General features: G+C 39.5%; 1 protein-coding gene across 15 annotated transcripts in view; it reads right to left on the bottom strand.

Annotated features, from left to right (window-relative positions):
* GREB1L (GREB1 like retinoic acid receptor coactivator) overlaps positions 1 to 25,078 on the bottom strand; it is a 224,323-nt gene that overhangs the window by 193,758 nt on the left and 5,487 nt on the right. For 6 of the 15 annotated variants that reach the window (XM_043539768.1, XM_043539779.1, XM_043539764.1 and 3 more), the window contains exon 2: positions 9,241 to 9,456. The exons of 8 other annotated variants lie outside the window; for them this stretch is intronic. In XM_043539768.1, coding sequence (XP_043395703.1) covers positions 9,241 to 9,319 — 79 coding nt within the window. In that variant the 5' untranslated portion in view covers positions 9,320 to 9,456. Of the gene's footprint in view, positions 1 to 9,240; positions 9,457 to 23,094; positions 23,190 to 25,078 lie in introns of all 15 variants that reach the window. One more of the 15 variants, XM_043539767.1, reaches the window with a different exon arrangement.

Raw genomic sequence — 25,078 nt, forward strand, 5'->3', positions numbered from 1 at the left:
CCTGCATGTGGAACTGAAAGCATTTCAGAGAATGCTACCATGGAACAGATGCAATGGATTGGCAGAAAACAAAATGGCTGTTGCTACAGACTCAGTAAGTGTCAAAAGTTTTAGGGAGGATTTACATTACCGTATATACTTGTTCATTAGCCTGTTTGTTTATAAGCCAACCCCCAAAGCTGGATAGATAAAAACAGTAAAAACTGTATGACCCTTTCATAAGCTGACCCTATATTTCAGGGGTTGGCAAACTTTGGCTCCCGGCCCACCAGGGTAAGCCAAATATCAATGTATTAAATATTCAATTCAATGATTTCACAGAGTTTAAAATCATCAAATTTTGGTGTAGACCCATTTATAAGCTGACCCCGCTCTTTGATGCGTCACTTGTTTACCAAAAATATTCAGTTTATGAACGAGTATATACAGTACTTTCATTTTAAAACAAGAAGGAAATGAGAAAATAGTGACTTCTGAGAAAAATTTGTGTAGAATATTGTCTTCAGGATTACCATCCCATTGGAAATATTTGGAGATGGGCGGGGTGTGAAATTCTGGCCCCATTTAAGTCAGTCTCTATAATCCATTACTTAATGTTAACTACAGGATTTCAATCACCTGGAAGAAGTTCTGAATTCTGACATGAAAGAGATGGCCCATTATTGTAAAAGATGGAGACTTACACCTAGTATCAAAAAAGCAGTTTCCAGCTGCTTCCATCTATACCACAAAAAGGCTAGTAAACAGCTCAATATCTCCCTGAATGGACACAGGCTAGACAATAATCCCATCTATCTAGGTCAGGGGTTCGCAACCTGCGGCAGACGTGCCAAAGGCGGCACGTGAGCTGATTTTTAGTGGCACTCTGCTGCCAGCTGGGGTCCCGGCCGCCAGCCCCGCTCAGCCTGCTGTCGGCCCAGGTTCCGTCCATCCAGACCAGCAATGGGCTGAGCGGGGCCAGCAGCCAGGACCCCAGTCCGGCAGCGCAGGTGGCAGCCGGAACCCCAGACCGGCAGCGCGCTGAGCCGCTCAGCCCACTGTCCGTCTGGGGTTCCAGACACCGGCCCCAGGTTCCAGCCGCCAGCCCCGTTCAGCCCACTGCCAGTCTGGGGTTCCATCGGGGGGCCCCTGTAAATGTAAAATATATTACTGGCACGCAAAACCTTAAATTAATGAAGACTTGGCAAACCACTTCTCAAAGGTTGCCAATCCCTGATCTAGGTATTCTACTGGACCATGTCTTGACTTTCAATGAACATCTTACCAAGACCTCACTGACAATAGAAACAACCTGATCAGCAGATTAGCTGGTTCTATCTGGGAAGCTAAAATGGAGACATTAATAAACTCTGGACTTGCCTTGTGTTCGCAGAATACTGCTCTCCAGTGTGGCTCAGCTCTTTTCACAAAGGACAAGTAGACATTCAGCTGAATGAAACCATGCGTGTAACAGGTAGCACGAAACTGACCAACCTGGCCTGGCTGCCAGTCCTATTCAACATCACCCCTCTTGACGTCAGGTGACAAGTCATCTTGCACAATCTGTTCCTTAAGGTGCAAGACATGCCATGTCTACCCTGTTTACAGAAGTGTTTAATCCACCAAGCCACCATCTCAGCTCAAGGTACCTTGTTTGGACAGTTCCCATAAGGAACCTCAACATCAGATCCAGGTGGCAAGTCAGGTGGCAAGAACAAGCATAGCCAATGCCTACTCGTGACGGAGTCAACAGTCCCACCCCTTGGTTTTGATCTTCCACATCACCTTTGTGTAAAGCTCAAATCACTTTAGATGTGAAGTGATCTCTTGTGCTGCTAATGACTTTAAGTGGGGGCCTCTGTGACTTCTCCTTTGCCATTGTAGCTAGTTACAAGATGTGGGTCACACATTTGCTGGCTGCACCCACTGACAAAGGCTGCCTGGTTCCCTCATGGACTTGCATAATGCCTTTCCCTCAACCACTGAATTATAAAGACATTTAGACTGACATGCTTGACCTATGTAGATGCAATTTTATATATGTCAAACACATACATGTAAAATCTGTGATACTTTCACTAAAGATAAGGAAATTTTATAAAATGTACATGTTCTAGCATTATCTTTTTATTGAGAATATTTTCTAGGAAACCAAAAATCACACATGGTTTAACACCAATCTGTAACATTATGTCAATTCACAGATTTATATTTCCAGTGAACTGAGGCCTGCCAAATGGAATGATTGCTATTGACTTCATTCTCAGCAAGACTGGTGTTTGTTTAGACTGTAAGCTCTTTAGGGTAGGATCTGTCTTTTTTAGTATGTGTTTGAACAGTGCCTAGCTCAGTGGGGTCCTGATCCTGGCACTCCCTTCCCATATCCCCCTGGGTTGCAAACTTCAAGCTGGGCCTCTAAAAGATGCAGCACAGAACCTCAACCAATCTTAATTTATATTAGCTCAGAAAAATATATATTCTTAAGCAATTTTGTAATATGCAGATTAGTGCTCAGTTTCCCTTTCCACGATTTCAAAAGTTGTTACTTTCACAAATGCCAGGTTTGGGGAGGTTTTTGGTGAAGGGGTTAGATACAAGCTAGATTATTTTTGTTTGGACCAACTTTGGTTTCTAATTTAAACTGGATTTGTGCCTGGATTGCCCTACATCTTATTTGATCATTAACAGAGCTTCCATTAAATTCATTAATTTGTCTTCTGGTGTTTTACGTTTAATAGAAGATTAAATTAGTTTCTCTCTGCTGGTCAGCATTTTGTTTTTGATCGCTGTTACAAGTAGGGTTGTGTGGTGATAACTTTACATTGAACAGATTTAAATTTGAAGTATCTGCCTCCATTGTACGTGCTGACCTAGGTCTGGATACTATACATATCCACTATAGGTGGACCTGGCAACTACTGTTAAAGATAAGGCTGAAAAATAGTTTCCAGCTTTTGACCTGATTGCACGTGCTCAGATTAGTCCTGGGGGAATAACGTGCTATTGAGCACACGCAAAATTCATGTCCCATGCAGAATTTAGTTTTCTCTGCAGAAAATACTTTCTGCTGGAGAAGTGCTCCAGTTATGCCTGTCTCCCTGCTGTGGCACCAGAACAGAGAGCAGCCACTCCCAGGCGGGAGCAGCCCCAGCTGTGGATAGGGAAAAGAAGAGGCTGTGTTCCTCACAGCACTCTGCCCATGGGGCCAGATGAGGAGACACAGGATATGGGGGGATGGACATTGTGGGGTCACAGAAGGGCTGGCCTGGGGGACAGACTGGAGCAGGGGCTGAATGGAAGGGGGTAGAGGGCCAAATTGGATTGGGGAGGAGAGGTGGCTGAGTGAGGACACAGGGACACATGGGGAGGCTTGGGCAGGGACACATAGGGACAGGGGATGCAGGAACCCATGGCAACAGGAGCAGATGTGCCTGGCTGAATGAGAGAGGCTAAGGGTCAGACAGGGTCTGCATGGGGGAGGCTTCCTAACAATCCCTTCCCCCCAGTGAAAAAAAGAACTGTTCCATACTGCTCCCACCCACACCCAACAACCCTCCAAGTTCACACCCAGGCTTCTTCCCAGCAATTCCCTCTACCTCCACTGCTGTGTTACCACCAGAGTGGATAAAAATCAATAATTTAAAAAAATCGATTTTATTTAAATCATATTTTTTGATAAAATGCTTTTTGAGGGAAAAACATATCTAAAGATAAAGATACATTATAGCTCAATTATATCTCATCATGGAATAGGGATTATAAATTCTAATTCTACAGTATGAGACAAAATATTCATGTAATGTCTAAAACGTTTTGTAAATGAGTTCCAATAGCTCATGGATTAGGTACCCAATCTTATGGGATTCCAGGGGCTTCTGTATAGATTATTTAGGTTAATCTTTCTATCTACCCACTGGGACTCAGTGTTCAGTCTAGAAGATACCGTCAAAAATGCTTAGTTTTGCAGGTCTCAAACTGTGGATTTGTGTCTCCAGAGATAACATACTCGTTAACAGCAAAATTGTTTTAAATATATAGAGGTGAGAAATAACAGACCTCAACCCTATTGTCCCTCTGCAAATTTGTGGACACAGAGTCAATCCCTTACCTCTCTCTACAAGTGCAAAGTTTCAAAAAGTTCAGTGAATAGAAGATTGTTGGAGGTGGAATGGATCTGGACAAGGAGAAGAAGTCTGGAGATAAATGTGAGAAGGGAGGGACAGGCAGGAGAAACAGAAATGAAACTGTTTGAGCAGCATATTCCAGAAGTCTTGAGGTCTTTCTGAGCGTAGCCTTCACTGATTTTCTCACTAAAATGGAAAACCTATAATGGCAGCAGGTCGTAAAAGAGACCCAATTTGGGACTATTCTAATGAAGTTCCTCTACCTGTGGGTAAGACCGGCATGCATGCAAAATGCAAACAGTGCAACAAAGAAATGCAAGGCCTGGTTTCCCAAATGAAACATCATCATGAGAAGTGTTCCTTCTCAGGATGAAGCTGCATTGAAGGTAACGAAAGGAACATGTCTGAACATGCAGGATCTTCAGGTTGGTAAACGTCTTTATTTCATACTTTTTTCTTAAGGACTGCCTGTCTTCCTTCTGAACTATTCTTGAATTCTCATGTTTGAACAAAAAATATAGTTGTTACTCTACGGTACTGTCATTTTAGATGCAGTTGTGATAAAAAAATAAATAGTTGAAACAGGCAGATCTTCCTTTTACAATTTCACCTTTAAAGTAGTACTGAGTGTCAGTGAATGCAATGAGTAATACTAAATAAGCAGTATGGTATGTGGCAAATTACTGGCACTACTTTGATGGGTCTCGCACTTTCTCTTCTTGGGGAGGGTTCGGGCACCGTTTCTTGCCCCTGAACTGGGGTATTAACTGCCCCATTAGTGACCTACAGAAGGGGAGTGGAGAGGGAGGGACCCAGGCCCGCCCTCTACTCCGGGTCCCAGCCCAGGGGCCCTAGGGATAGCAGTAAACCACTTGAACTAGCAGTTCCTTCCCGTAGGCTACTTCCCTCTCCAGCCCTTCAGCTTGTGGGGCTTCCTGCCCTCCCTCTGCACAAACCAGGTGTCCCTTTACCTAGGGTCTTTGTCTTCTTAGCCCACCGCAGCACTTCTCCGAACTCTCCTCTGCTTCAACTCCTCCAAACTGCTCTCTGTTCCAACACCACTCCACTCTGCTTCAACTCCTTCCCTTGTCTGATTGAAGCAGGGGGGTTTTATCAGGTGACTGGCTTCAGGTGCTCTAATTAATCTATAGCAAACTTTCTTCCCTCTACAGGGAATAAGGCTCCCTTCTAACACTCTCCTGCTGCCCTCTGGCCATGCTGTATCACAGTTAATAATATTTAATTAACTGCATTGACTTATTTTGTTTAGGAGAATCCATCCTCAACATACAGGATTATGAAGACTATCCATCTTCAAGATCACCATCATTTTCTCTAGTTTGTTTCAGTCACATCATGTATGTCACATAGCCACAGTATATCACCTGTAGCAAAAAGGAAAAAAAAACTCCATCATCCAGAAACAACCATAGATAAGTTTTGTGATAAGAACCAGCAGATTACAAAAAGAGGTAATTTTCTCATCAATTTGTTTATGCAACAAACTCTCCTTTCCGTATTATTGAGAACCCACACTTCATTAACATGGTTCAGTCATTAAGACCAGGATACAGTCCACCCAACAGAGCAGATGTCTCAGGCAAATTGCTGGATAAAGCGTATGAAAGAGAAATTGAGCAGTGTGCAAAAGGTCTAGAGGGCAAAATTGTTAACCTGAGTCTTGATGGGTGGAGCAATGTCCACAATGATCCTGTTATGTGCTTGTGTGACAACAGAAGGGAATGTCTTCCTTACAGGAACAAATTGATACATCAGGAAATGCACACACAGCAGAATACTTACAAGAAAGTAGCAGTAAAAGCTATAACAAACTGTGGGGAAAAAAATTCAAATGTCTAGTATGCAGCTTGGACACAGACAATGCTGCAAACATATCCAAGATAAGAAGAAATTATTTAGAAGAGTCCCAAGCGAATAACATACGGTTGCAGTGCTCATTTGATGCACCTCCTACCCAAAGACTTCAGTGTTCCAGAAATAAAGGCTAATGTTGTTGCAATTGCAAAATACTTCCATAACAACCACTTTGCAGCAGCTGCTCTGAAAAAAGTGGGAGGAACCAAGCTAACTCTCGCACAAGACATGCGATGGAACTCAGCAGTGGACTGTTTTGAGCACTATATCGAGAACTGGCCTAATCTGATGACAGTTTGTGAACAAAATCATGAAAAAAATAGATGACTGTCACAGCCAAAGTTCTCAACATTGGGCTGAAGAGAAATGTTGAACACATGCCGAGTACCCTGAAGCCTATTTCTGTAGCCTTGAACAAAATACAGGGAAACAGCTGTTTTATTACTGACGCTGTTGAAATTTGGAAAGAACTGAGTGAGAGCTTAAAAAGAGAAATCTGCAATGACAGAATTAATTAAAAAAACGAATGGGGCAAGCACTATCTCCAGCTCATTTTCTTGCAAATATTCTCAATACTCGGTACCAGGGTCAAACCTTAACTGTTGAAGAACAGGAGTTGGCTACGACATGGACATCCAGCAATCATCCCTCCATAATGCCAACTATAATAAACTTCATAGCGAAGGGTGAACCATTCAAGAAATATGTTTGCTGATATTTTAAAGAAAGTCACACCAGCAAACTGGTGGAAGTCACTTAAGCACTTGGATTCAGAGACTGTTGAAGTGATAATCTCACTTTTAACAGCAGTAGCTTCTTCTGCCGGTGTAGAAAGAATATTTTTTTTCCTTTGGACTAATTCATTCCAAATTGAGAAATTGAGCTTTCCTGCTTTTTCAGGTCCCAAACGATTTTCTTTTTCAGACTATGAACAAACAGGAAAATGAAGGTGAAGACAACTGAGTTAGCTGCAGAAGCCAATATTTTAAGTTTCTCATGTTGACCTGGCTGACAGTCGATCTAATTTTTGTTTTTTAAATATTTCATTCAACTATTTTAGTTAAACAATTTTAACAAAAACAAACCTGATTTTAAAAAACTAGAATGTTTAAATTCAAAAATTCATATGCTTGTTTTGTTAAAATACTGTATGTTTGCTGTTGAAGAAAAAAATCCAAAATACATAACATTGTTGTTTTAGTTAAATAAAGCAATTTAAATGTCTGTCTGGTGATGTTCTCCTCCTAATACAGTATGGCAAGAAAATCCTCCAAATATTAATGATTAACCTGTTGAAATGGAGATATTTATGAAGTCATTGGGAGGTGAACTATCTGCTTCAATTACCTTTGGTAAATGAAATAACCAAACAATCAATCATTTTCTGATATAGCTGTAAAACTAATCTGAAAAGTTGTCAAAATAAATCACTTTAAAAATGTAAAGGGTGTACCTTCTAAAAATGAAACCTACATCTCTCTCTGAGTTGTGAAGAATATGTATTAAGGTTATAACAACTAACAAGAATGCACTTTTATGTAGAAATCCATGATTAAATTGAGTCTTCCTGACTTGTGATTTAAATCAATTTGATTTAAATCAAATCCACCCTGGTTACTACTGATTCCCCAAGCCTGTGCACTGCTTCTGAGCGCTGCAGGACATTTCTGTATTGTCGTTTAAATGAATTATTGTTCAAAGTTCTGTATTAATATGCCTACTAAGGAACCTATTTGTCAAAAAACATTTCTTGAATCTTTTTTATTGTCTGTATCAGGGCTTTAGAGCTGTGCTCTGGCTCCACTCCAGCTCCATGCAAAAACAAGGAGCTCCACTGCTCTGTGGGCTCCACTCCAAAGCCCTGGTCTGTATTGTTACAGGCATACTTGCCGACAGGTATTTTGAAATAAATTATCAAAATAATTGAAACTGGTAGGATTATATTGTTATTTTAACAAATAAAATATGAAGAATTTTAAAAATATCATGTGATGAATTTTTAATTTCTGGCACAGAATTCTCCCAGGAGTAAGAGATTTCCCTTTAGGGTCAATTTTCCATGTGATGTCTTTGTCTGATGGATTATTTTTAAAGAGTTGGAGCAAAATATCCAGGCCACTTTTGAACTATAAGAATTAAAACAAATTTATATCGTAAAAAAGGTATTCTGTTGATTTCAAAAATTGATAGGGATTACAATAAAAATGGCTGATGTTTGAAAATTGGCATTGACGCAGGGCTCACTGAATACGAGACATTCTTTCAGGGGAGAGGAATAAGTAGAGGGTGCCATTCACAGATCGCAAGGATTCCCTGAGTTCCACTTGGATCGTGGGGGCTCAGCGGGTTGTCCTGTGTCTCCCACAAGAGCTCCTGTGCATCCTGCCCACTTGCAACACCCTAGCAGCACTGCAAGTACTCTTCTCTGTGCACTGCCACCTCTGAAATGCTCTCTTCTCCCTCCCAGGAGGTCACCATGGAATGAAAGGGACTTAATATAGCCCCAGGCTGTATTAAATGGCAAGTATTCTCCCTGGATTGGTAGAGTGATGGGCACTCCCCACTTTCAATAGACAAGTTCATGGGGTATCCTCTGCAGATCTGTGGTCATAAATATGACACCTTACTGATGGATTTTAGAACTAAGGAATTTACAAGCTCCCCTGGTAAAACTTACAACTGCCGCCAGCTGAATACTGCTACCATTGGGGCTTACAAATTCCAGAAGCGTAATAGATGAGTATTCTCTCTCCCCCTCTCATCCCTTCTTTATACAACACTCAGGAAATTAAATAAAGAATAATCCACAGATGTGTGACATTAAGGTTACACAGCTAAGAGTAACAAAGAAAAATAAGATTCCATCAGCAACATTAATTCTGCTGCATTGCACATATATAGGATTTTCTTTTCCTGGTTTTGATTAACCGTACAGATTATTACTGTACATTATCATGTACAATATTTCATAAAACATCCGAGATGTACAACCACCAATTTGGCATTATGGTTGGAACCTTACAGAAACTTATGCATTTCCTGCCTTTAGTATTGTTTTTTGTATTTATATACAGACTCTAAAGTGCCTGTAATGGGGTCTTTGGTGTGCTGAGGAGCCCAGTGGTTAGCATCCACTCAGTGGTGGGGCAGTGGAAGCCCGGACCTGCCCACTCCACCAAGCTCCAACCTAGGGCCCTAGGAAGGTCAGCAGCATTTGGCCACTGGGAGGGGTCCTCTGAGCTACCTTCCCTGGGTCACTTACCACTGCTTCCTTCCCTCAGCTTCCAGTCCCAGATAACAGAAAAGGAAATCAAACTGCCAGCCCCAGCTGGGTTCCGCATTCAGTCTTGTTCCTTCAGGGAGGCTTATCCAGCCCCTTTTGGCAGCGGCTTTCAGGGTAGGTCTGCACTCCTTCCTAGCCTCCCTCTTCTGAGCTGGGTTGCTCCCTTTTCAACCCTGTCTCCAGCTGGACCATGCTCTGCAAGATTCAAGGGACAAGGCTAGTTTGGCCCAGTATAGCCCTTTAACCCCTTCTGTCCTAGTGGGGGGGGGGGTGTTGTATGCCCCATGTAGTGAGGCAGGGTGGCCCTCCGAGGCCCCGGGGTGGGGAGGCCCCCAAACTGAGCCCTGATGGGCAGAACCAGGGCCTAGTTGCCCCTCCCCCAGGAAGTGGGTGGGAGGGGCAGAAAGTATAAAAGGCAGCCCAGAAAGCTCAGTAGGGAGGCAATCACCAGAGAGACCAGATGCCTTCTGTGGCCTGCTGAGCTAGGAAGCGACAGAGGGTGCCAAGGGAGCAGAGGACTGTCCTAGGGCACCAGCTCATTCAGAGCTGGAGGAAGCAGACAACTGGCATAGACCATGGTTAGACCTGACCTTGGAGGGAGAAGATGACTGGCCCGGACCCACCAATAGACCAGACCCCAAAGACTTGCTCGCAAGTCTTGGAAGCAGCTGTCAACCTCGACCCCTCCTCACAGCAACAGGTACACCAAGAAGGGGAGTATGGAAGTGGCCCAGGGGTAGCCTGGCTGCAACGCTGACAGAGGGTGAGTCAGCGTGTTGCAGCATGAATCCCTGCTGACCCAGTGACAAAGCGCTTTGTCACTGCTAGGGCCCTGGGCTGGGACGCAGTAGAGTGGGTGGTCCTGCGTCCCCCTACCTGGAGGTGATAGTCTCCCCTTCCCCAGGCCAGAAGCCTGAGCCTCAGACTCTTTGCTGTTCTGCCTGGATCCTGGGCTAATTGACTGTTCATTTGTTGCTCAGCCTGCACACAGGCCTGGGCCCCAGCTGCGAGCGGAGACCGCTTCGTTCCCCATGGCAGTCGACGTATCAGTGACGTGGGGTGGCCTCCCGAGGACCCAGAGTGGGAAGGTCTCTGCACTGAGCCATTACACCCCATCACAATGCCTATATGACACTGATTGGGTACGTTACAAATACATACATAGGTTCATTAAGGGCCTGACTTAAACAAATGAATCACAGCAAATTCAGAAAAATGGACAAGCCACATTCAGTGGACTTCATTTTTTCATGTTACACATACTTTTCAAAAAGTTACAATTTGCATAAAATGCTTGCTGAGTACATTCCATATCCTTGATTACAGGGAGTAATGCAACCTGCATCCTGCCTCACTCCTCTGATCTCAACCTCCCATCTGTCAACCCTCTTTGCTGGGATTATGTGCTCCATAGTCACAGTATTTGTTAATCAACCTCATAAGCTTTGTCTATAGCAGGAAAGTTATGCATTTCTGACCATGCATATCAGCAACTGATGTAGACCATGGTTTGACTGCAAGCATGCCAAGAACAAACTGTATTCAGCACAATTTATGATATTGGTAAAATGGTGCTCAGAGTTTATTCTGGTCTACACTATCAGTTAAACCAAACCCATCATCAGTTCAGCTGTACTCATTAACAGCAATGGGCAGTTTTTCTAATGTAGTCTAACAAATGTATCCTGAAGGGATATACTCTGAATAAAATTCTGGTCCCAATGAAGCCAATGGGAATTTTGCCATAGAACTTGATAGAGCTAGGTTTTGCCCTACAATATATACCTGTTCATGGATCTGTCCAATATACTGCCCATGGTTACAGGTGGATCATTTACTCTGGAGACTTTAAGAGAGACTGCACTAGCTTGGGAGGAGTGGGGGGGGGGGGCCTCAAAAGTCCCTTGGGATCCTTCTGAATAACACACACTAAGTAACTACCAGATAGTATAAATCAAAGTCTTAGCTAAGTGTAGAAAAGTATCATTGCATAGGTCTTATTTTTGTTGTATACATTCAATTTTGAACACACTGACTGGATTAAAACATGGATTGTGACTGCTACAGGTAAAATTACAAAACAAATTCCTTCCAAAGTCCATTTCAGATATTCAGAGTTTCAGGAAACATTAATCTTTGGCTGTTGATTAATACTTTTGGAGAGTGGTGGTGTTCTAGAAATAAGAGGGTACAAAAACCTCTCTCATAACAATCTGATTACTTTTTATTTGTAGGAGTAATTCTTCAAAGTAAAGAGTCAAGCTTGACATGTAAATGATACTAAATGAGTAATTTAGCTGTGCTAAATTTGAAAAAGAAAGTTTTAAAATAAAATGACCTTTTAAAGAAGAAAGATTTAATATGCATTGTACACAATTGCATTAAGATGAATTCAAGGTGTATACATGATCAGATTCTAAACTGCACAGATACTAGATTAAATTATATTAACATTCAACTACAGAGGTGGGAAGAGATTAGAAATCTAAGTGATTTATCAGCTTTGGAGCAATAACTTGTGAACCATATTAGCTTCTAAATTTCCGCAGCTTCTTCAACTCCAGTTTGCAGCATTCTTCTAGCTCTGAGCCAATTAGCTCTGGAGCAAGGAGCAAACAAGCTCTGTTAGCAAACCCACAGAGCTTTTAAACTGCACCAGCCAAACAGTACCAAATTGATTTCTCCTTTTTTTCCCCTTACAAAAAACAAGGGAATTAAATGTAAAAATCTATATCAATCCAGCATCAAGGCTACAAGTTAATGGAGCAATTGTGGAAGTTAAGATTTAACACACAACCATAATACTGCTCCTCTGTGAATAAGTGTTATTTTACAGAATGTATCATGTTACCTTACAAATACTTATACATACAAGGTTAATTTTAAAAATTAGAGAAACAGTACAATCATAGCATTCAAATCTATAATAATTCATATAAGAAGCAGAAATAAGACTGCAAGTTCAAACTTCAGCTTTTGCCTTTTTTGGTTTGAATGTATAACATCTACCATCCAAGGTTCTCAAAGCACTTCACAAATATTCCCTAACTTATCTACCAAGCAGGTAGTTAAGAATTATCTGCATTTCACAGAAGGGAAACGACAACACAAAGATTAAATGACTTAGCCAAGGTCAAACAGCAAGTCATTGGCAGACATGAGATCAGAATTCAGTTACTGAAATACATCACCAGTTTTAGAGCCTTTCAGGAGCCAAAATTTGTACTAGTTTTTGAAATACAGTTTTCTTAACTCAGGTTGTCACAATGCATCTTCTAAAGTTGCTATGGGAAGCCAAAAGAATAAAATGGTTTCTGTTCTAAGCATTTTCAAGTCTGTTTCCTCCATGCCCCAATTTTCAGCAGCTTCTAAGAGCTAGTAGTAAAAATAAGCATGTTTCTGCTTGAAAAAGCTGGTTTCCAAATAGCATCTATGGCTTTTATGCTACTACAAAGTTCTGTATTTAAAAATAAAACAAAGGTAGAAAAAATATTAAATCATAAATAAAAAGGCAATCTTTTCCTATAGATATTAATAGAAATGTAGTGTGACTAATAAGCTCCAGGTAATTGTTTTAACTGTATAATAATTAGAAATGAATCTGAGACACAACATTCAGATGCAGATCTGGATCCAAACTCCACCAAAGTTCTTTTGGTTGGTAAGAGTAGGCGTTTCAGATGTACTGCTCTGGTTCTCTCATCTATGAAAATAAAATATACCTAATTCCCATGTTAAGGGCCACAGTAAATCATAACTATAATAGGCAGCAGAACTTACTGAGAGCAGTTAAGTCAATATTATTGCAGTAATAAAAATATTTCTTCTATTCAGATCACTAATAGTGGGGGCATAAATCAAAATGTATTTTTCTTTATAAAAGTTGAATTCATTACTAGGTATATTAAGTTTCATGGTGACCTCACAAAATTCTTTGTGAATTAAAAAAAATGTAATTTCATAGTACTTACTGGAAATATACATTGCTGTGATTGGAAATACAGTTTTGCTAACAATGTGAAATTCAAAGGTCTTCAAAATTAGCACTTTCCCACTCAAATCAGTCAACTAAAATGTAGTTTGAGACAAATATTTAGATCCAGACCCTGAAACGTAGCACTGAAGATTTGAGACAAGGTAAACTGATTCATGACATCTATTTCCACTATATCCCTTTTTTGTATTTTTTAAACCTCCTTTCAAAAGGCATTATCTGAATTGCCCTAATCTGAAAACAGCAACAATAAGTGTAGCAAATACTTGACAATGAAGATGTAAAGCCTCTAAAAACCTGTTACCTTAGTAACCATGAGAATGTAGATGAATAAGAATACACAGACTATCTGGACATCATTTCAGATTCCATGGGGTTTGGGTTGAAATACAGTCAGCTTTCATTAGCTTTTTGTTTTTCCCAGTAGGTCCTTGGACTTTGAAACAAAACCTGAATGACCGCTATGAGCAATTCTAGCCTCACTCCTGATTAGCCATGCCAAACAGAACAGCTCTCTCCAGTGTAAACTTCCCAGGCATTTGCACCCAACATGTCCTGAAATGAATATGATTTGAGTTCCTCTACCCTAAATTATATCACTAAAATACAGTGTCTTTAAATTAGAAGAAAACAAGGCCACACTCTGCTGGGATTTACAACAAGTTCACTTTTAATTCATAATTCTAGTCATATACATTCACAAATTTTATTATATATATATATGTATATGTGTATATATATATGTGTGTGTGTATATATACACACACACACCCCATAGCCATCCAAAACAATTTTTCAATCTAAACTAAGTTTTCATCTAGAAAGATGACTATTAAAAAAAAAAGTTAAAATTAAAAGGTAGCAGCAAATTGTAGGGAAAAACATACCCTTTTACCAGAGACCAATTCTGATGCCAGGCACAAGGTGACCCATTGGATAATCTTACCATATAATGGACCTGGAAAAGCCCTGATGTTAAGGAATCTGTAACTGAGCAGCAAAGACAAGTGAGACATCAGCTTCACCTCTCCCTACATTCACCTCAACATAGTCTTCCAGATCTTGGGTCTGATTCTCTGCTTAGTTATACATTCTGCAGTCTTATACCTGTGCAAAGTGAATACAAAGTAGACATAAAATTCTACCAAATCAAGTTTCCACTCATTGGTGATACCATTTTACACCCACTTTGCACTCTAAGACAGATTCTCCTCTTGTAGCAGTGTAACCTTATTGACTTAATAAAGTACCCCTAATCTACATTATCAGGCCCACTTTGAACAGGTATCAATGACCACACAAAGTACAAGGCAAAAAAGAATCCAGCCTCTTTCTTCTTAGAAGATATTTCACCAAATAAGCCCTGACCTTTGCAAATTCTGAGTGGGATCCGTAAGGGAAACTGTCACCCATCGCCAAGTTAATTTTCTTAATTAAATGTGGCAGAGTTGAAATTGTGAATTTTCCATTCACAAACGTGTTATAGCTATAGGTAAGGGAGTACTTGTAACATTTGTTCAGAAGTATGCTCTTACAGTATAGCACCTGCATATGTATAATAGGACATACTATTGGACACACAATGTCCAGCCATTTACAAAGTAAATCAAGACTATATGGAGGAAGGACATCTTGTGTTGAAGACAGTGGTTTGAGACTCAGATCTGGGTTGAATTTCCAGTTGAGCCATAGACTTTGACCTTGAGCAAGTCATGTAAACTCTCTGTGCCTCAGTTCTTGGTTTTTAAAAGAGGGCTAACACTACTTTCCTACATCAGAGTGGTGTTATCAGGATAAATCCATAAATTCTTGATGGGCACACAGACTACAGTGAGGGGGACAATATAAGAACCTACATAGATATGCATATGAATGTCAAATATAAATTTACAATTAAAGACAGAATAGTGTCCATACTTAAAGGATACTAGTCATTTGAATGCATCAAGTTTACATAGGCTTCCATGCTGCATAATCTGAAACTAACAAACACCCATGCATATACAAAGATTTGCCTGGGACTTAGCATTGCAATTCCTGCTTTGATAGAAGTTGTGCGAGCCTTTTTAGCTATGCAATTTTAAACATGTAAGGGCAACTGCTTTAAAAAGTTACAGTAACTCTAAAAGATTAAATGCTTCCATGTGATCAGATTGAATTAAAGGCCTGATATAACTTCCACTAAAGTCAATGGCAGTTCTGCCATTGATTTCAAATTGAACTGCATCAGGACCAAACTTAGGACAGCATTAAAAAAAAACTGGGCCAGATCACCCCAACCCATGGGAAACACTGAGTAGGAGAGAAAATAAAGGAAAAACACAGATTTTTCCCCACCCTTCATCTAATGAGCAAGGGTTCTGCCCAACCCCCAGAGATCTGCAAGAGGCCAAAGCTATCTGCACTAGCCCTGGGGCCTTCTACCAACCCCTGACTCCAGGGCAGAGAGGCCCACTGGAATAGCCCATGAAGGGGAGTTTCAATGCTTTGGGGAGGCATGAAACAGTTACTGAAGCCTGAGTCTGCATTAACGTTTTTGCAAAATCCCCACACACTGAGAGGTAGGAAAGAAGAAAAAGGGAACATGTATTCCCTGGCCTTCCCCCTTGGTGCATTCCTGGAAGCAAGAAGCTCCCCCTTTGGAGGTCTTGGACTGGGGAAGGGACACAGGGAGAAGGAACGCGCACGCAAACACCTTTCCTTTATAGCCAGAGTCCCCTTCAGACCCAGCGCTAGGGGCACAATCTGGCCCTTTGTGATAAAAATAAGGTATTTTAAAATAACCCGATCAGAGTTCAGATCTACCCAGAACAACACCTTCAAACAAACAGTTGAGATAATCAAGGAGAGAGATTTTTTTGATAATGCTAAATAAGTGCACAGGCAAACGTTTCAACTATCCTTAAGAACTTCTATTTATTTGAAAACATAGTGGAGGGAAACATTCTTCAATACTAAATTCAATCGACTTGTCATATCCCATTTTTGTATTGATCTTAGCTATTCCCCAAATTTAAAAAGAATCAGCAATTTGGCTAAATTTAAAAACAAAGAGGCCAGCGATAGTGACCTCAAAAGAACAAAAAACATTTAGTGGGTCTGTTTTGTGCTGCCACAAACCAGTGCAATGTCACCAACAGTACCCTTATCTGTAAAGGGTAACAATCAATTGTTTGACAGAAACAAAGGACAGCTCAACAGGAAATCAACCAACGCAGGACAGATGGTCACTGATTCAAGTTTCACCCCTCCCCACTCCAAAAATAGGCTTAAGAGGCATTTTCTGTTACCAAGCAACAGTCCAAAGGAAGGCATAAATCTTTTACTACGTGTTGTTCCTCCTCCCACCTCCAATATACGTAGTTTCATCTATTAGAATATATATGTACCAAAAATATTTTTTTAAATGGATAAGTAGCAGGCTTCCTTTTTTTGTTATTTTAAATGAGATCAAGCTGATGTGCATCCCCTAGCCAGTCAAGTATTTCCTACATTACTAGACAAGCATCCTACTACCAAAGTACCTTTGAATTACAAAATTCTTAAGTGATGAACTGCATTGTGGTCAACTACTGTTTTAATAAAATCCTAATGGTTTCAGGAGTCTGTCATTTTTATGTATGCCTTGACATGACTCTGATCCCACCTTTACAGGACCCTCATTTATCTTTCCCCTCCCCCCAAAAAAGTCAAAGATGACATTTGTTTATAAAGACTTGCTAAAAATTACATTAATCCACAACTCCACGCCAGCAATTTTGTCCTTACAATATAAAAACAGTGTTTTACTTGATTCAAAGTATAGTTGATATGTCTTAGAAATCTATTTTCACTGAACTCAAACAGAAAACCGGAACTAAGCATTACTTATAAAGCCTTCACATTTACAATTTATTCCATTTGGATGTAAGGCAAATGGCTCCTATATGTCTGCAACCTGCAATGATCCAAAATACAGATATTTTTCAGGGGGAAAGCAGAAGGGAGTTTGAAAAATACCAACATCACTTCTCTGCCCAGCCTCAGGAAAAAAAAAAAAAAAATGAAGGGACCAAGTGTGTTTCTGTGAGGAGAGACTGGAGAAGGGCAGGGGATGGGGGAGGGAGGCTCGGGTGTAAAAAAAACAATGGCTCTGAAATTCAGATTAGGATCAAGAAAGAACAAACCAGTTTGTTTGACCCCATATCATACAAACTGGTAATGAAAGGGCTAGCCACAAAAGAGATGTAGTTAAATTTAAGCATACAAAGAATAATCTGCAATAAAAGATTTACAATTATGGCCCCCACAAAAATTAAAAGGAAAAATACCAGTTTGCCAACTGGGTAATCATCCTTTAAAAGTGTGGACCTCTGGATTACCATTGACACATACTTAGACTACTAAAACATATGGCCACATAAAAAAACAGGGCCGGGGGTGGGGAAGAAAGGTTGTGACAGCATGTGGTCTGCAAATGCTTTATTTACTTGCTCATCAACTGCTGCTTGCCTGCCAAACCATTTCTGAAGACCTGATGCTGGAAACAATACATCTTATTTTCAGAACGGATTTAATAAAATCTCTTAAAAATGAGCTAGATACTTATAGAGCAACAAATGTAGGTAAACAGAGTCAGAGATATGTGCTATTTGACAACAGCCTGTGAAGAGCCTCGGACATTAAAATCCATTTTACTGAGAAAGTATGTTGGTCAAGACATTGGATGGGCTCTATTTTTCAGCTACTGCAACACAATCTCTGAAAAACTAGAGACAGCACAACAGACACATATTTAGGTCCCTTTAAAATTAATGGGAGTTTTGGATGCACAGGATCAAGCCCCTTAAGGCCAAATTTATCGTCCTGAATGGGACTGCATGGGTATAAAACAGCAGGATTTGACTCTGTCTCATTCAAAGTTCAGGAGCTTAAGAGTGCAGCACCGCAGCATCTGCACTAACCCAAGTCCAGGGTCCTGAAGGGAGGCTGGAAACAAGAACTCTGAAGCTCAGTGATAAGAATAATAATATCTAGCTCATACTTCGCACTTCTCATGTGTGATTCTAAAATCAGTTTACATAGAAGGTCAGTATCATTATCCCCGTTTTACAGATCTGAGAAACTGAGACACAAGGAGATGAAGTGACTTGCCCATCCATTGTCACAAAGCACGCTCACAGCTGCATCAGGAATACAACCCAAGTCTCCCAAGCGCCAGTTTGGTGCTCTCACCGCTAGGCCACACTGTCTACCCAAAGTGAATCAAATTGGTAAGGAATGTAGATCAACGAAGGACATGACCAACACATTCCATAACCTTGATTTTATTTCTTTACAGTTTTTAATAATCTTAAAAAGAAAAGGAGTACTAGTGGCACCTTAGACTAACCAATTTATTTGAGCATAAGCTTTCATGAGCTACAGCTAACTTCATCGGAAGTACTAGTACTACCACTAGTACTCCTTTTCTTTTTGCGAATACAGATTAACACGGCTGCTACTCTGAAACCTTTAATAATCTTGTAATTGAAGGCTGTTTCTTTACTGACATTCCTCTCTCTTCATCATGCAGACATTCGTTATTCACAAACACAAGGATGTATACACTGGGTTTTTTTTAAAATGTAAAAAGAACAAACATACTAGACAAGTTATTAATATATGTTTGCACAATTTAACTAAGTTAAATTATAGGCATATTAACGTCAACGATTTATTTTAACACCAATGTAATTAAATAGTTTGAAATGTATTCCTGAAACCTGATTGTCACCAGTGCATCTGTTCCCTTCATATCCTGCTGTGTAAACCATAACATGAAATAATTACATTAAGTTTTACTTGTGCTTTTACTGTAGATCTGAAACAGGGAAACAGTAAATGAAAAAAATAAGCTATTCCTAGAATTTTTTCACTTTAGCATGTCAAAGTTATTTACTTCTATATACCTAGGACAAACAGAAAATGACTTGGTCCAAATGAAAATCCACTGTCTCTGAGCTAAAAGTCTCCAGATAAATTTACATTTAAATGTATCACCACACACAAAGTAGCAGTAATATCAAAGCCACACAATTTTTCCAAACTACATTTACTCCAAATCCCCATCTATGCTGGCACTGAAACAATGTTTCCAAACAGGTTTAAAAAAAAAAGTTCCTGTTAGCAAGGATTAAACAGTTAGCTCGTTTGGTCTAGATCATACATATTTTAGAAACCCAGGTCCCTTGACCTGGTTTAAGGTATTTGGCATCATTTGACCTTCTACCCTAAACTAGGAAATTCTTCAGGGAAATAAAACTGAAACCCAGAATTGATCCAAACTGATCCTAGCCAGATTCCCATCCTGATTGCCAAACAGTAGATCATCATCCAACCAAGCCTAGAACACAAGATTGTGAATTGGTTATATCTTGTCTACTCTGGCGAGGTGAACCATTTTTAAATTGTTACCTTAAAAAATAGCTCCACTGAAAATGTTTCAGCCATAGCAGAGATGGAGTCTAAATGTCAGCCTGAAGTGCAAAATTCAAGCCTCTGAAGAGTTCCAAGGTATTAATCAAGAAAAGGTCATGTTTAAAAAAGGAGAAAGGGGAGAAGAGGCAAAAAAAGGGGAAATTGTGCTCATTATTTAAAAATTCTATTAAGTAAAAATGCAAATGTCTACAAAAAAGTATAGAAAAGGTTACTAAATGTCTTGTCTATATCTGGAATTCAGCTATAGGTAGCCAATAACCAATGTAGTGTACTGGTGCAAACCCCAAATATTGGCAAGGAAAGCCATGTCAGTTAAACCTCACTAGGACACAAACATATTGTTTCCAATATCCTCTAAAAAGAAATCTGCCTGAGCTCTTTCCTAATCTGTTTCTTGCCAGCCTATTCCCAGAAAGCGCAGTTCTTTGTATTTCTCCATATTTATTTATTTTTCTCTGGCATTTATTATTATAATATCAGAACAGCAATATTAATGAATTTATTCTCATATCCCTGCAAGATGGAGAACAGAAGTACAGAGAGATTAAGTGATTTGCCTAAGGTGACACAGGCAGTCTGTACCAGAACCGGGAACAGAACCCAAGTTCCAATCAAGTGTCTTTACTGAAAGTCTATCCTTCTCATGAGCAACATGACTGCCTCACAGTGTAGGAGGCATATAGAAGTAAGGAGCATTAAGGGTAGGAGCATTTTCATGAGAGCATCCTTGTGGAGTGCCTGTCCCCTCCATACACTGTCCCAGACCACACTTTTCTTGCCCTTTTCGGGTGGGGTTACAGCTGTAACAGTTCTTCTCAATGCATTATTAACTTGCCAGGGAACTTCCCAAAACAGAGAGTCTCTCAGTGAACATGGCATCTAGTACGGCTGATTTTCTGATTCTTCCTCCTCTGTCTGGCCACATATGCCAATTTTTCATGGAGACTCAACCACATGTTGTTCATGAAGAGGATTATTTACTCATTTGGAGCAAGGGGAAAAGTATACTGTATAAACTTCACACCTCCTTTCACAACAGGAGATTTTAAAAAATCCATCAACATTTGCCCATTTTCCCACCAGGTGTACAGCATCTTATTACAGCACAAGCAGAAGTTAGAGCTAAATTGCCACCCACACATCACTTCACCACATGAGCAAACCATATAAATATATACTGAAGATGAAAACCAAGCATACACATACAATTCAGTCATTAGAAGTGTATACTGATGTATGTAGTCTAGGTTATATAGGATACAAGAGGAAAGACTACATAAACATTTTTCTAATATTTAGATTTGTACAAGTCATCTTTAGCCAAGCGGTACTGCAAGCTGCATATCAGACTCCTTTCAAGGAATTCTCTCATGTTACAATTTCCCTATCACTTTGTTTTATTAAAGAAAAAAATCCCTTGACCTACTAAGACACACAGATGCCTATACTGAGTAACAATGTAATCTTATTTCTGTAACTCACGTTCCTCCTTCCCAGTCCAGATGTATACATCAGCCTCACTTGTTTGTCAAGTCCTCCATGTAGATTGTTTGCTCTGGAGCAGGGAACCATCTGTGTTTACGGTACGATGCACAGTACACCTCTGGGCACTTTAAATTATGAAATAATAAATTACTGCAGAGTTTATGTTCCAAAATATGGGATTTTTCTTTTTGAATCACTAGGAACAGGACTGCAGCTGGACAACCTCCTGCCACAGAAGTAATTAACCACTGGAATAATTTACCAAGGATTATGGGTAGATTCTTCATCACTGGCAATTTTTAATCAAGATTGGATGTGTGTCTAAAACACATGCTCTAAGGGTTATTTTGGGGGTGTCAAATGGCCTATGTTGTACAGGAGGTCAAACGAGATGATCACAATGATGGCAATCAAACCTTTTAATCTTTGTGCAGCAGAAGATCCCTTTTAGTTGGAGCAATATCCAGAAACAAAGGTGCAGCAGCCTCTAAACACTATACCACCAGCTCCCAAAACTGGTAGCTGGAAGGGAACTTTAGGATCTTGATGGTATCACCAGAGCTAGTCTCACAGTTGTACAGTAATTATATTTATGTAAAAACAAAAACAACTTCCTCTCCCTAAAATTAAATTAATTACATAGCTAAACCATCAGTCCTCAGCCTCTAGGAAAAGATGGATCTTCTATCATACCCTAAAGGTCAACAGACTCCAGGTTCTATCAGGCTAGCAGGAGAAATTCCAAAGTTGACAACAGTCCATCAGAAATGCCCTACCACGAGGCCTTCAAATATACACAGTGCTAGAGAATGCCTCAGCCACCCCTGAGTAACAAACATACAGGCAGAGAAGTCATCTCTGAAGAAGCCAAAACCAAATCATATAGGTCTTTATAAAAATAAATATTAACAGCCTGAATCACACTCAGAATCCATTAGGAAGCTGATGCCACCCTTGGAGACCTGGTGTAATAGGTGTAAAAAGGTATACAAGGTTCAAAAGGTGCCACCTTTGGAGAACTGGTGTAATAAGTTTCAGGTGACTGGCACTGCCAAGGAACCCACATATGAATTCTGAGCAAAAAGACACAGAAAGCACTAACAAAATGTTCCATTACAATTTATATAGCTAAACTAATTTAAAATAGCCATCCATATAAGTGACTTTTTTACAACTTTCACACTGTTCATTCTAGCTAAAGCCTAATCTTTAAGAGCAATAAGATCTACGGCTCAGCTTTTGTTATTAAAAAGTAAACAACATCCTCTCAATGCATTTCACACCACAGTTACATTGCAGAATTAAATTTCACTTCACATCAAAGGGCCCTGATCATATATACTACTCACACAATTGTTCTTAAAGAAAACCACTAAAGGTGAAGCACATGCTACAGTTGGGGGTTGAATTTGAGTGTCTTTATTCAACATCCTTACAGAGCTAAAGTCACTGAAGGCTTGTTCATGGAACCACTATGACTGATGTCTAATATGCTCTCATGTAACAGTATTTTAAGTCTACCCACACTGTTTTGCTGTTGATTTTATATCTGCTTCCAAAAACTCTTATGGCTCTACAATGGCTGACATGGAGAATATTAAATGAAGGCTTTTGTCACATCTTGCCACAGTGACTCAGAAAAACCCCTAAAAATCCTAGCACTGTTGATTTATTTTCACAATATATAGAGCTTAAAATCTTGTGTCTTTCACAACAGTAGCCATTTATCATAAGTTTAAATATGCCAAATGATTGAATTAACAGTGTTTAAAATACCTACATAGTATCTAAGCCCTTGAGAGCAGGCACAAATTCTATTAAATCTTTATGAAGTGCCATGAAAAGTTTGGGTGCTATATATTAGTTAATATATTTAAAACAAAAAATCCACTTACCTGATCCCTTTATCATCCAGCATGTCCCAAAAAGAGTTTCATGGAAGCCAGGACATCACAGCATTACACAATAAAACAGGAACCAGCTGCCATGACTTCAGGAGATACCCAAAACAATAACTACATTTTAGAATCACTTATTATATAATGAACCATCTTCCTTTTCACTATTGACATACCATGTAAAAATCCTTTATCCTTGCAGATCATCTTAAAAAATTACTAATGTATTTGGACCAGGAGGTCCTTAAAGCTGAGTAATAAAAGCTTCAAGTTCTTTGAAAAGGGAAGAGACATTGTAGCAGGGGCTAAAACTGGAAGAGTGGGTTTCTACTGACACTAGAATTATGAAGAACCTAATGCCTTCATTAGTTTGATGATGGTACATTTTATGCAAAAGTCACATTTTATACACACACACACACACACACACACACACACAAACATTAAATGTGCTAAAAATAAAGTTCTCAATTAAGACTTTACAGCTTCCTAGTAAAGCAGCATTCTTTTCTGCATGATTAACTCTTAATATAAAGGTTTCCTGAATTGATAAAAGATATTTGTTGTAACCACCCCTTCTTCGTATATTTTCAAGACACAGATGACTATCTAGTCTCACCTCTCGCATAACAAGTGACACAAACTTGTCCAAAAATTTCTGCATCAATCCCATAACTTCTATTTAAATTATGGTATATATTTTAGAAAGGCATCCAGTCTTAGAGACTTCAAGGTGAGGGAGAATTCCCCACATCCCTAGATCAATTGTTCCAGTGGTTAATTATTGCTATGTTAAAAAAAGTCCTGTATTTCTAGTCTGAATTTGTCTAGCTGCAACCATTGGACCTCATTATGCCTTTTTTTCTGCTACACTGAGGAACCATCTACTATCAGAAATCTCTTCCCCATGTAGGTACTTGTAGACTATGACCAAGACACTTTAATCTTCTTTTGGATAAATAGATTGAGCTTCTTAAGTCTCTCACAGTAAGGCACATTTTCCAGACTTCAAATCATTTTTGCAGCTCTTTCTTAACCTTCTCCAACTTCTCAACATCTTTTTTAAGGGTCAACATCACAACTAGACATAGTATTCCAGTAATGGTTCCACTAATGCCAAATTCAGAGGTAACACCAACTCCATAATCCTAACTTGAATGTATAAACAGGGAAATATCAACAATTGCACTAAACAGGACAGAATGCCCAGAATGATGCTGTAGTTATCTACCATTACCTTAAGATCTTTTCAGTGCTGCTGCACTGTAGGATATTGTCACTCATTTTGTAAGTGTAACCGGCGTCCTTTATTCTTACATGTGTGACCTTCCATTTGCCCATATTAAAATGCATGTTGTTCAAATGAATCCACCTTACCAAGCCATCCAGATTGTTCTGTATAACTGATGTGTCCCCATCATTTTTGAGACCTCATCAATTTGTATCATCTGCAGATTTTATCAATAATGATTTTAATATTTTCTTCATTGATAAAGATATTGAATAGCATTGGGTCAAGAACACCAGAAACACCACTATAGAACTAATCTCCATTTAGAGTCAGTTTTTGCAATCAGTTAGAGTTTTTAATCCACTTAATATGGGCGACGGACTTTGTATAAAGCTATGAACACATCCTTGTTCGAATCACATTTTGTTCACTGAAATCTACTGTATTTATATTTTATTATGGCACCAAAAGTAACCCCAAAATTTTCCCACATGGAAAATCTATATGCACTTCTTACAATATCAGCATTAAATTATTTGTGTTTATTCCATCAGTATTTCTCTCATTAGTTTACAATCCCGTTCAGTGGAGTTTGGGGTGTGTTAAGAGTGCTGAAGTCAAGAGGAGTTTGGGGTGTGCAAAAATGTATATTAAGGGCCTGAACTTGCATGTAAAATACAGTATTAACTATTATCATTTTTCTCTCTCAAAAAAGCTGTCTTTAACAAAGGTTATACTAGGCATGTATTG

The sequence above is a fragment of the Chelonia mydas genome, chromosome 2 (assembly GCF_015237465.2).
Source record: "Chelonia mydas isolate rCheMyd1 chromosome 2, rCheMyd1.pri.v2, whole genome shotgun sequence".
NCBI lineage: Eukaryota > Metazoa > Chordata > Testudines > Cheloniidae > Chelonia > Chelonia mydas.